This window comes from Lipophrys pholis, assembly GCF_963383615.2.
Source record: "Lipophrys pholis genome assembly, chromosome: 2".
In the NCBI taxonomy this organism is placed as follows: Eukaryota; Metazoa; Chordata; class Actinopteri; order Blenniiformes; family Blenniidae; genus Lipophrys; species Lipophrys pholis.
In genome coordinates, this window is record NC_137636.1 from 35,511,637 (window position 1) to 35,523,922 (window position 12,286).

The following is a 12,286-nucleotide window of genomic DNA, read 5'->3' on the forward strand; positions in this document are numbered from 1 at the left end:
GCTGCGATGCCTCTGGCAGGAACTCTCTGGGGACCAGCAGCAGCAGACCAAAGCCCAGCTCTGCAGACGACGACTGGAGATCTTCCTTCGGGGCTGAACGCAGGCCCAACATGACCCACGGCAGTCGGTCGACCCAGTTGCTGTCCGTGAGGATGGCTCGGAGAGCGGCCTTTCATCGTGCCATGAAATTGCTCGCAGAGTCCATTGGCTTGAGGGTTGAAAGCCGTCGTCCAGTGTAGCTGCACTCTCAGGCCTTTAGCCACCTCTGTCCAAAGCTCAGAGGTGAACTGGGAGCCTCTGTCCGAAGTGACGTCCAACGGCGTGCCGAACCGGGCCACCCAGGTGGATCTAAAAGTACGTGCCACCTCCACAGATGTCGTCAATGCCAGAGGAACCGCCTCCAACCACTTAGTGGTCCTGTCCACCATAGTGAGGAGGTGAGTGCAGGGCTGTAGTCAAATCGAGTCCAAGACAAGTCCAAGTCAGGGCTTGTCAAGTTCGAGTCACAAAGGTCCAAGTCGAGTCCTAAGTCCAAGTCTAGATGAGATGAAGAGTAAACCTTATGACAGAAAAAAAAATATTTTCACGACAACAAAATTTGATAAATTTCGTTATACTGAACTCTTCTTCTAGGGCTTTTCCACCAACAAGAACCGGTTCTCTTTCCAATCGTTAACGGAGCCAAGTGAGAGCCACGTCAATGGGTCACTCCAAAACGTAATGCGTCACTGATTTCACCAATTTATCACTGACCGCTCTCATAGAAGAACCAGGAGACGGACTGTAACAGTGGTTTGGTCCGGGTCGCTCCATCTAGTCTGGCCTGAACCTCGAATGCACCAAAGAGCCAGAAAACTTTGCGTCTCTTCGTATCTCTATTGTTGTTTTTTCACGTCCCTCTTGTGTTAGTCTGGAGCCCCGGAGTGGCCCTTGAGAAAAATAATAAAGATAATATTAACGCAAATGAGCTTTGGGCTTAGTTTTCAACATTTGGGCATTACATTTTGAATTTCTGCTCCTTTACACCTCCGCGGTGTATTTTCCATGTGGCGGGGGGGTCCCGAAGCAGCCCCATCACTTGGTGGGTGGTGGAAGAAGCCAGCGCTGCGACGGCATGGAAGTACTTCCTGTCGTATGCCGTAACCCCTCTGGGATGGAACTGAGCCTCGATATGCTGGAACCACGGCTCCGGATTGTGCCGCCAAAAATCCAGCAGTTTGACAGCAGCGGTGTACAGCGCGGGAGCTGCCGCTGCCGCACCACCTGCGATTGTACCGCTGCTGGCTTCGACAGACATGTTCTGATGTCAGGGTCACCAATGTGGAGGCCGGAGACGGAAAGATGAGACGGACGAAGGAGTCGAGTCGGCTTTCTTTATTGCCTCCAGCCTCCCATCACTCAGACCCCCACACGTCACCGACACACCCACTCCATTCTGGCTGAGAGAACCTTCCTCCAGGTGCACACCACAACATGCTGCCATATCCCTGGACCCATTTAGCTCAGAAATGATACCAAACCAACATTTCTTTGAAAAATGTGTATTACAAGTTTGGATTCATATCTGCAGCTTGAGTAAACTGTAATTGACTTCAGTCTCGAATGAGTTTGATCCATTGTACCCTGATTTCACAAGCAGATACTGGATTAAAAAAGATAAAGAAAAAAAAAACTCACTGCATATGGAAAAGCAATGCGAGAGCTTCTGGTTTGGAACGCTGTCGCCACAATGAGAGCATGTGTAAACCCGAGGAGAGGCTGAGTAGTTGAAAGCCGCTCTAAATGTGGACGACATGACTTCAGCCAAGCCCACAGCACTGAATGGGAGGAAGTGTGGAACCAGCCAAATGTGGCATTAGTACTTTTAGCTTTCTTGTGTTTGGATTAAAATGCTTACATGAGTTTTATAGAAACATAATTTTTTTTATAAGAGTGTCAAACTTGATTCCCGAACAGAAAGTACTTCTCTTTTTCTTCTCATTAGCATTTCCATGCATGTTTGCTGTTTATGCGACGCGACCTTCCCATAAGCCTCTCTGACGTGAGCAGCGTCCTCTCTGCAGGTCTCCCCCACCCATTTGCCATAACGGTGTTTGAGGACAGCCTCTACTGGACCGACTGGCACACCAAGAGCATCAACAGTGCCAACAAGTTCACTGGCAAGAACCAGGAGGTCATCCGCAACAAGCTGCACTTTCCCATGGACATCCACACTCTTCACCCACAGAGGCAACCTGCAGGTCAGTGTGCAGCCGCATCAGGACAAACAACGTTTGGCCTGTAACTGCAAACCCCCGCAGCTTTCACATCCTAGTTATTGTTCCTTTGACTGTAATAATGAGTTTGAATCATCCGAGAGCAGATTGGATGGAGGTCAGCGGTTCTGGTGCTTCAGTGTCTGACTGAACACATCTTGATCATATTCATACTTTTAAAAGTTTGATATTTAAGATTAAATTGACGCTACGTTTGTGCTTTAAGAGGCAGCGTTGAGCTTTCGTTCTGTTACTGTTCCATCTGCTAGTAGCACCGATGTCTGCTCTTTTGAATGTTTTCAAGTGAAAACGGAAAACTGTCTTTACCTTCTGGGGCTTTGAAAATGGCTCTCAATTTGGAACTTCTCAAAAATGCTCCTGAGTCCGCCTCTGTGGAATCGGAATTTTTCTTAAATACTGCTACTGTGCATGTGTGAGTAGATGAACAATAAGAACAACGTTTACCTTCAGAGGGGTACTTTTACAGTTGACGGTGACCAGAATAACAATCTAACTTGGTCGTCTGCCCGTACGAATGCCCGTGTACTTTCTCTTGTTAATGTTTTTGGCGGAGTGTTCTCGACGGTGAACCGACAGGTTTCGGTGTTTTATCAGCAAGAATAGCAAAACCCACAAGAGGCTTTAATCTGACTGAACCACCAAGCAAATTGTAATTTCAAGAAAACATAGATTTCTTTTTGACTTTATTATTTAAGAAATGTCGTGCAGAACATTAAAAAAAAAAAAACTAGAAATAAATAAGTAAATTAATAAACAACCAAATCTAACAATATAGAAACCAAGCCTGTCGGAAAGAACTAATTGTGATAGAAAAAAGTATCATGAACAGTATTTGGGTTATAATTCGGTGTGGCCACAGATTGGGGGGCCAATGACCTTGTAGTGACTTTTGATAAAGTGATCATCTCTTTACAAATTAATATTTGCTTAAGCTTAATTTAGATTCAAAACAAAATGAAATGGATGCAGAATTTGGCTTCACGATAACACATATTAATAAATCCTTTGATGAACAAACTTTTTCTCCCGAAAAAGCAGATTCACAACTATTGAAAAATTGAAAATTGAAAATCAATGATTTTTAAATCTTACAAACAAAATCAAACCATGGCTATGACTTTATATGGAGGAATCGATATTCACAATGGGAATTTAAGAGCACATCCTCACAATTGAATGCCTTCCTGTTCGATTTGAGATCTTTGGTTGATGATTGAAAAGTTGTGCCCGTTTGCCCCTCTGGTAGGCGGCAGGAACCGCTGTGGCAACAACAACGGAGGCTGCAGCCACTTGTGCCTCCCCAGCAATAAGACGTACACCTGTGCCTGCCCCACCGGCTTCAAGAAGGTCGACCACAACAACTGTGCCAACGGTGAGCTCCTCACGCCTGCAAAATTCACCAATCAGCCCCTTGTGTACAAAAGAAATGCAAATGGTGTCATTTTTAGGCAGTTGATAGTCGTTGAATGCATAAGAATATATTTCTCCATTAAAATACACTCAAATGAATTGGATTCTTGATAATAAAATCAAAACGATCTGTTTTTGGGGTATTTTTTGTAAAGTTTTAAACTGATTTACATCATCCAGCCCATCTGCAGTCCTCTGCTGTTTCCGACTCTTCTGCCTGCGAGGTTTTACTGATTAAACACTCCATCTTTCGGAGCTAAATTGGAAAAGATAATCCCGTAACAGAGTTAATCTGATTAGCCTGGCAGTCAAGGTGGAGGCTGTTCGAGGAAACAAACTTTTCCAGAGAAAAAATAAATAAAAATGAAGACGCAGAGGATTACAAAGATCTCAATTAAGAGACATTTAATTAAGTTAAACTACTTGCCACAGTTCAGCGTAGAGGAACTTTTTAGGGCACCTCTTCTCTGAATATGTTTTCATTCTGTAATCAATCGACATGCACCCCTTAAGTTTACACTGTGATCTTTAAGTAACCGTTTGGAGCTGCTTATTGCAGTTGTGCTGTTTTGCTGTGTTCACTGTTGACCCCACTGTTAAATCTAGAAGACTGACAGAAGACCTTTGGTCTTTAATCAGGTCTTGACAAGTTCCTGCTTTTTGCCCGAAGGACGGACATCCGACGAATCAGCTTCGATACCGAGGACATGTCCGACGACGTCATCCCCCTGGCCGACGTCCGCAACGCCGTGGCGCTGGACTGGCACGACAAAGACGGCTATATCTACTGGACGGACGTCACCACCGACTCTATCAACAGGGCGCTGTGGAATGGCAGCAAACAGGAGGTCAGTAGCTTCATTTCTCCACAGTCCAGCAAAAAAAGGAAAGAAAGCTGCAGTACAAAGCTTGTGCAATTCTGACATCTAGTGGCAATGATGCAAAAGTGCATCGGCGCATCATTCTGCCTGCATGTGTTTAAAGTTTAGCAGCTGTCTGGAAGTCGGTACACTTTTAAAACCTGTTTAATTTCAGCCTGGACACGCTCCACACACACAAAAAATATCTCTTTTGCATTTAAAAGGAAAAATGTGAACAGATACAGCTGCTGGTGAACAACATTAAAGCCAAACTATGTCAGCAAACCTCAGTTTGCAAAATCTGGATCTAAAAGAGAGTTAAAAGATTCAAGATGTGCCTGCTAACTTTAGTTCTTGTTGTTTTTTTGTTTTTTTCTGGTTGTTTTGTTAAGGTGGTGGTGGACACCAGCCTGGAGAGTCCAGCAGGTTTGGCGATTGACTGGGTGACAAACAAACTCTACTGGACTGACGCCGGTAAACAACCTCACATATTCACATGTACACTGACACCGCTTGGCATAATTTTATTTTATTTTTTTAAGCTTTTACATTATGTACAGGGACGTTTCTAGACCACCTGGGGGCCCTAGGCAAGAAGGACTATGGGGCCTCTCGGTCCCAGAATGATGATGAATAAAGTCCAGCACGACAGATTAGTAAAGAAATACGTAATTATATGATTAACATATAAAATAAATAATAAATAACATAACTATCTAAACTGAATGCAAACTTTGCACACAAGATATTGTATAAATGCCAGAAAAACAAACAGAACTGAAATGTGCAAAATTTTAAGAACGATAAAAATACAACCAAGCAATAAAACTACAACACAAACACTCAACATTTGAGATGTGTATGGAATAATTGATGAACATTCATTTGCGGTAACAGCTTTAATGCTTCATGTTAAGATTTTATTTAATGTAACATTTAGGCTATAGCAGAAAATGTATAGATATATTCCTATAATCCTTTATTATCTTTCAATTCGAAATACAAATTAGCCACAGTCTAGAGCACACGTGTCGAACTCCAGGCCTCGAGGGCCGCAGCCCTGCACGTTTTGCATGTCTCCCAGCTTCAACACAGCTGATTGCAATGAGCAGCTCGTTATCTGGCTTTGTGCTGAATGTGATGATGAACCATCAGGACATTCAGGGGAGGGAGACATTGAAAACGTGCAGGGCTGCGGCCCACGAGGATCTGAGTTTGACACCCCTGGTCTAGAGTAAACTGACAGCAGGATTGATGCTGGTATCAGTTTTAGCATTTGACAACAAATACTTTATTCTGGGAGAAAATATCATTGGCAGCAAAGGACGAACTTATTGTGTGGCTATGAATGTATGTACACAAGACTTATGACATACTGTGTAAGCAAAGCTGGACTACTTCTTAAAATAAAGCCGTTAAAATTGGTGTAGAGTAAGAAGAAATAAGTTTGTCATATCACAGAAGTGTGTTGTTAACCACACTGTTAAATTTGAAGGATCAATATATACATAAATACACACTTTATGAATGTGTTTAGAGGAAAATGGCTGAATTCACTTTACACAGACTTAAATGTGCAGTTAACCTTAGTGGTGATGATGGTGGATGACTGGGAGTTTGGGACAAAGTGCCTAGGACTAACTGGGAATAACTTTTTTTATAATGTAACACACACAGCTTACACATTCTCACTTACCACCATCACGTTATTTCTTTTCATCCTCTTGTTTTTTTTTCTCTTTTCATGTGCCCTGAGGAGGTATATGTCCGCTTCATTTTTTTGGTATTTTCCTTTTTGATGCGCTGTCGTTGCATCGTCTCAAAGCAGTTGCATTATTTTGTCATTGAAATTGACTGATGTCAGCCGTCCCTCGGGACCCCCTTCAGCTCAGGGCCCTCGGCAATTGCCTGTGTTGCCTCCCCCAGTGCGGTGCCTCTGATTATGTACAATCACTTCTGTGGATTCATCTGCTCTTACTCTGATTTTCATCAGGTACTGATCGCATCGAGGTTTCTAATGCGGACGGCAGCATGAGGACGGTCCTGATCTGGGAGAACCTGGATCGGCCCAGGGACATTGTTGTGGATCCAATCGGAGGGTGAGATTTAACGCGAAGCTTTAGGAAGTTAACACTCGAACCTGAATCCAACATAAACCTGGAGGCTTTTTTAAAAAAAAAATTTAAACTTTCCTGGCTCTGCAGCTTGATGTACTGGACCGACTGGGGAGCCAACCCGAAGATCGAGCGTGCAGGGATGGACGCCTCCAGCCGTATGGTGATCATCTCGTCGAACCTCACGTGGCCCAACGGGCTCGCCATCGATTACGAAACCAGCCGTCTGTACTGGGCCGATGCAGGAATGAAAACAATCGAGTTTGGCAACTTTGATGGGTCTGACCGACAGGTAAAAGGTTTTTTTTTAATAAGTATAAGCCCTAAATAAAAATAAAATAGGAAAAAAAAAAAAATTGTCTTTGGTAGATTATTTCTTAGTTGTAGCAATACTTTTCGCGACAAACCGTACGCTATTCCAAAGGTTGTTTTTTTGTAAGTAGTACTACATTTTTCAAGGAATCCAATTTTTCTGGGATGAACAACAAAACATTTTGAAAAACTTCATCTGGAACTAAACGGCAGTAAACAACAGGAGCCAATAGCAGAATAACTCGTGTGGAATTGGCAGAAAAGATGTAACATAATTGTTTAATTAGTTTTGTGGGTGTAATAAATATGTATATTTTTGTTCATTTTGAATGTAATGAACCCTATAACTTAATAATGTATCAATATTTTAATAAAAAATAATAAAGAACAAACATTTTACAATCATGAAAGAGAGCTTCTGCATATTTTGGATCCTCGGTGAATGACGCCGCCCTCCACTATAAATATGTTTGATAAGCAAAGCGTATCATGTAGTAATGGCCAGTAATGAAGTAGCGGCCAATAACTTAATAAATATGTCAGATTTAAATCTATTAAAGCCAATGACTTGATAGTAATAAAGTTAAAAACAAAATGACATTTTACAACCATAATCTTCCCTCTCATCCGTCGTCCCTCAGGGCTCTGTCCTCGGTCCCATCTTCTTCACTGTCTGCCTTATTGTTCAAAAATACAATATTCAGTTTCATATCTATGCAGATGGCACCCAGCTCTCCCAAAATATTGTTATTGGCTTTATTACATTTAATGTAGCAAAACTATGACATTATTGGCCTGTTGTCATTTTACATGTTATGAGAAAACCCATCAAGCTTTCCAATTATGTACAATTTATTAGCCAAAGTATTTTGACATACAAATCCCCTTACGTTTTGTGCTTATTTTACGATGAACCATTCAGTGCGAATGTTAATTCTGAGTTTCTGTTTGATTTTCCCCGCATGTAAGGTGTTGATCGGCACACAGCTGCCTCACCCCTTCGGTCTGACGGTGCACAAAGACAAGCTGTATTGGACCGACTGGCAGTCCAAGAGCATCCAGAGTGCTGACAAGCGCACCGGCCTGGGCCGACACACGTTGGCCGAAAACCTGGAGAACCTCATGGACATCCATATGTTTCACAGACACCGCCAGACAGGTCTGTTGTTCACGCTTGCATGCTCCAGCAAGGCTGAAACACACGTGTGTGTGTGTAGTTCAATCCAATAGCATGTGCATTGTATTGTCTTTATACTTCAAATCACTCGCATCGAAACTAACAAAACCAAGTTTGAACTACAGCTAACGAGCAGTTTTTCTATGTTTAAGGTTAATGAAAACAGTTCAGATAGGTTTACCTCAGTTCTGGGATCAGACCCTCCCCCAATGTGAAAATATTGCAGTAATTATGTGGTCACACTTGCGGACTACAGTTGATCTGTTCTCTTGGACTTGGAATAAAAAAGGAAGAGGGAAAAAGTTCCCCTTTTTGATTTGTGTTGCCTTTCGTCTGAACTCTGGTTGAGTGTCCCTGCTGACACTGGAGGGATTACATGTAAACTGAACCCAGATCATTGGCTGAGAGGGCAGAGCCTCCAGGGTACCTACTGAACTGAGACCTCGCTGATCTCACTGATGTGTGTGTGTGTGGGGGGGGATTGCTCTGCGGCGTTCCCACAAGGCCTCTTCTGCTTGTATCTATAACACTCTGTGCTTTGTCTGCCCCAGTGTTTTGGGATTTTTTTTTGCCTCCGAGCTGAATGGAGGATGCTGAATGACTGTTTTTTTTTTTTCTCTGTCTGCAGTGCACAACCCATGCGCCGTGAATAATGGCGGCTGCAGCCACCTCTGTCTCCTCGCGCCTGCTCCCAAAGCCTCCAGCTGTGCCTGTCCCACGGGAATCAACCTGCAGGCGGACGGGAAGACCTGCACATCTGGTACGAAACAACCTGTGTTTACACGTCGGGAACATCCGAGGCTAATATGAAAATGAAGGCGGCAGAAGGTCCTATAATGTACAGCAGTGATTTACAGAGTGTGGAGCGAATTTTCTCTTGGGACGGACGAGAGAGCTGAAACAAATAGGAATCACAACTAGTCATTATTTCATTAAAACACGTGTTATGCGTAAAATTACAAGTGTTATCGTCACAGATTAAATTGAGTTTTTTGCTTTCGGATCAAACTGCTGTTGGTGCAAGACGAAGCAATTTCCCCCTTTTTGACTCGGAGTTGGTTTAATCCAAGAGTTCATCATAAGTGACAAAGCAGAGATATTTTGATTAAGTTCCAGAGTAAATTATGAGTGTCACTCAATGACTATATCATAATCAAACCTTTAAAATAGTATAACTTAAACTGTGCTATTTATTGGCTTATACGTCTATAAACATAGTTCTTTTTTATTATTTACATAAAATAAGAATATACTGCAAGAATTACAAGAACCAAACTGTACAGTAGAGGAAAGAAGCCCTAGGGCCCTTTATGATATCCTCGACATCAATAAACAATATTTTAATGAAAATAGAAATTAAAAAAGCGAAAGAGTATCGACTCAATCAGTGGGTTACTATTTGGAGATTAAAATAATGAATAATTTAGCCAAAAAAAGGGGGGGGGGGGGGGTAAATGATTTGTCCATAGAGTTCCAGACTTTAGGCTTCTGATGAAAAGTCGATGCTAGGAAATGGAAACTGCTTCTCTTTTTCCGTTCCTCGTTGGGTCGGAGTGAATGTCTTATGATAAGAGGAAAAAGTAGTGAAATGTGTCTGGGAAGGTATTGGATGAAATTGGTGAAACAGAGGTGTGGTTGACTGTGGTTCCATATTTGCACTACTTTATTTGGATAAATTCAATTTCTCTGCACTTTGCCATTTTCAATTCACCTCTAAAATGTGTGTTTGACCAAAAAAACAAACAAAAAATAACAAAATTGATAAATACAAATTTGAGGATTTTTATCAGGTTATCATGATTTCCTCTTTAAAGCAAATGTGAGTGAAAAGCTTCTTCATAAAATCCCTGAGGATTATTATTCATACATGAATAAATAAATCACATTATTAAGATTAATATTTCCTCACCCTCTTGCATTATGTGATTATCTTCAATCTTCTTTTATTTTGAGCCTGCAAATAAAAAGGCAGCGTTGATGCCATGAACAAACCTGCCAACCTGGACGCATTTTGCTTAGCAAGTACGCAATGTGACATCTAAATACGCCGGTACGGCTCGCCACTCCAAACTACGCAAAAAGCTGCGGACGTGAGTTCTGTGGCAAACGTGCGGCGCTCGTGTGTGTGTGTGTGTGTGTGTGTGTGTGTGTGTGTGTGTGTGTGTGTGTGTGTGTGTGTGTGTGTGTGTGTGTGTGTGTGTGTGTGTGTGTGTGTGTGTGTGTGTGTGTGTGTGTGTGTGTGTGTGTGTGTGTGTGTGTGTGTGTGTGTGTGTGTGTGTGTGTGTGTGTGTGTGTGTGTGTGTGTGTTAGCCTTTATACACAGTATATCCATTGCAGATAGTCGGCCTGTATATACTGTAAGGAGGAATGTGATTATTTATGCAGTTTAAACAAGTAGCCAACAAGTTTTGCAACCACTGCCATGGTCAACAAAATAATTACTTTTTAAATAATATAGTTACCTCGGTTTGTTAGCAGCATTTTCATGTTTCATTGAAAGGCTGTCATGATAAGGACATAGCATGTTTTGGTTTTCTGTTGATGAGTGCAAAATGTCTATATTTTCTTTATTAAAAGTATTGTAATCAAAAATATAGGTTTTATTGTTTTTTTATAACCAATTTCCAGCCAGTGAATGGGGAAATTACTGCGTGCAAAGCAATAGAGTCGCAAAAGTCTTCGAAAAAAAGCCACACAACACAAGTGGTACTCAAAGTATTTTGAGAAGGTTGGCAGGGCTGCAGGAAGATAAAAGCGTGTCGGAGCCCGTTTTATGTTGCCGTGACACCAGCTGTCGTTGGTGTGCAGGGATGAGCAGCTTCCTGATCTTTGCGCGGAGGACAGACATCCGGATGGTTTCTCTGGACATCCCATACTACGCTGACGTGGTTCTGGCCGTCAACAGCTCCATGAAAAACACTATCGCCATCGGCGTCGACCCCAAAGGAGGTTTGTTTGTCCTTAACATTACAAAGCACCTCGTTCAAATGATCCAAAATCGGGAGCGAAAAAGGAGCTTTTTACGATCGTGTGTGTGAACCTCCTGCAGGAAAAGTCTACTGGTCTGACAGCACACTGAAGAAGATCAGTCGATCCAACGTCAACGGGACGGCACATGAAGAGATCATATCCACAGGTGAGAAACGCAGTTTCATCCTGAGGCGTCGTGACTCCACCTCTTTTCTTTTAAAGTTTTTTTATTGGGATTTTTCAAGTTCACTCGCAGAGATATATTGCAAAAACATTTACATAATCGGTCAATTATAATCACATAGTAGAACTGAAAAACACTCAGAACACTCACAAATACAATCCCCCCCCCCCCCCCCCAGAAACAAACAAAAAGAAAAAAAACCTAATAAAAACACATGAGTCATTACAAAAAAAAGAAAACTAAAAAGTTGAGACCTGTCACAGCCTCCACCTTGATCACTTATCGTGCATTTTCAGATGTCTCGGTCCCTCTGAGGGAACGTAATGCTTTGGAAAGGACCCCAGATATTGCTAAATACTGGATAAGTAAATAGTTGAGAGCCGGATTTTTCCCAGTTTCATGAAATATAGAATGTCTCTTATGCAGCGAGCACCAGAGGGAGGTCGACTCGACTTCCAGGTGATCAGTAGGAGCCGTCTCGCCAAGAGAGTTGTAAATGCTGTAGCATCTCTTTTGGGCTTGTGGAGTGACGTTGAATGAGAGACACCAAACAGAGCACAACGTGCGTTCGGCTTAATTTGCTTCCCTCTAACCACCGACGGAGAATCCAAAATATCTGTCCAGTATTTCCCAAAAAGAGTGAGTTGTGTTGGCTGGTGACTGCTGACATCCATCATATGATGGGGACACATTTTTATACCTTTTAGCTGATTGTGCTCTTGTATAATAGGTCCGGTGTGTCGGCTTGTAACTCCACTTCTGCGTCTCTCTGCAGGCTTGATGACCACGGACGGTTTGGCGGTGGACGCCGTCGGCAGGAAGATCTACTGGACGGACACGGGAACGAACCGCATTGAGGTGGCCAACCTGGATGGATCCATGAGGAAAGTCCTCGTCTGGCAGAACCTGGACAGCCCTCGAGCCATCGCCCTGTACCACGAGATGGGGTGAGGCAGCAGCGCGGGCTGGATCTGCACTCTGGT

At 42.7% G+C, this 12,286-nt stretch overlaps 1 protein-coding gene across 1 annotated transcript in view; it reads left to right on the forward strand.

Moving 5' to 3' along the window:
• lrp4 (low density lipoprotein receptor-related protein 4) overlaps positions 1-12,286 on the forward strand; it is a gene marked incomplete at its 3' end in the record, with an annotated part of 180,773 nt that overhangs the window by 151,577 nt on the left and 16,910 nt on the right. The window contains exons 15-25 of the mRNA XM_080493399.1: positions 2,064-2,244; positions 3,530-3,648; positions 4,326-4,534; positions 4,939-5,020; positions 6,540-6,645; positions 6,751-6,952; positions 7,942-8,131; positions 8,778-8,909; positions 10,958-11,098; positions 11,199-11,285; positions 12,079-12,250. Coding sequence (XP_080349525.1) covers positions 2,064-2,244; positions 3,530-3,648; positions 4,326-4,534; positions 4,939-5,020; positions 6,540-6,645; positions 6,751-6,952; positions 7,942-8,131; positions 8,778-8,909; positions 10,958-11,098; positions 11,199-11,285; positions 12,079-12,250 — 1,621 coding nt within the window. The remainder of the gene's footprint in view (positions 1-2,063; positions 2,245-3,529; positions 3,649-4,325; positions 4,535-4,938; positions 5,021-6,539; positions 6,646-6,750; positions 6,953-7,941; positions 8,132-8,777; positions 8,910-10,957; positions 11,099-11,198; positions 11,286-12,078; positions 12,251-12,286) is intronic.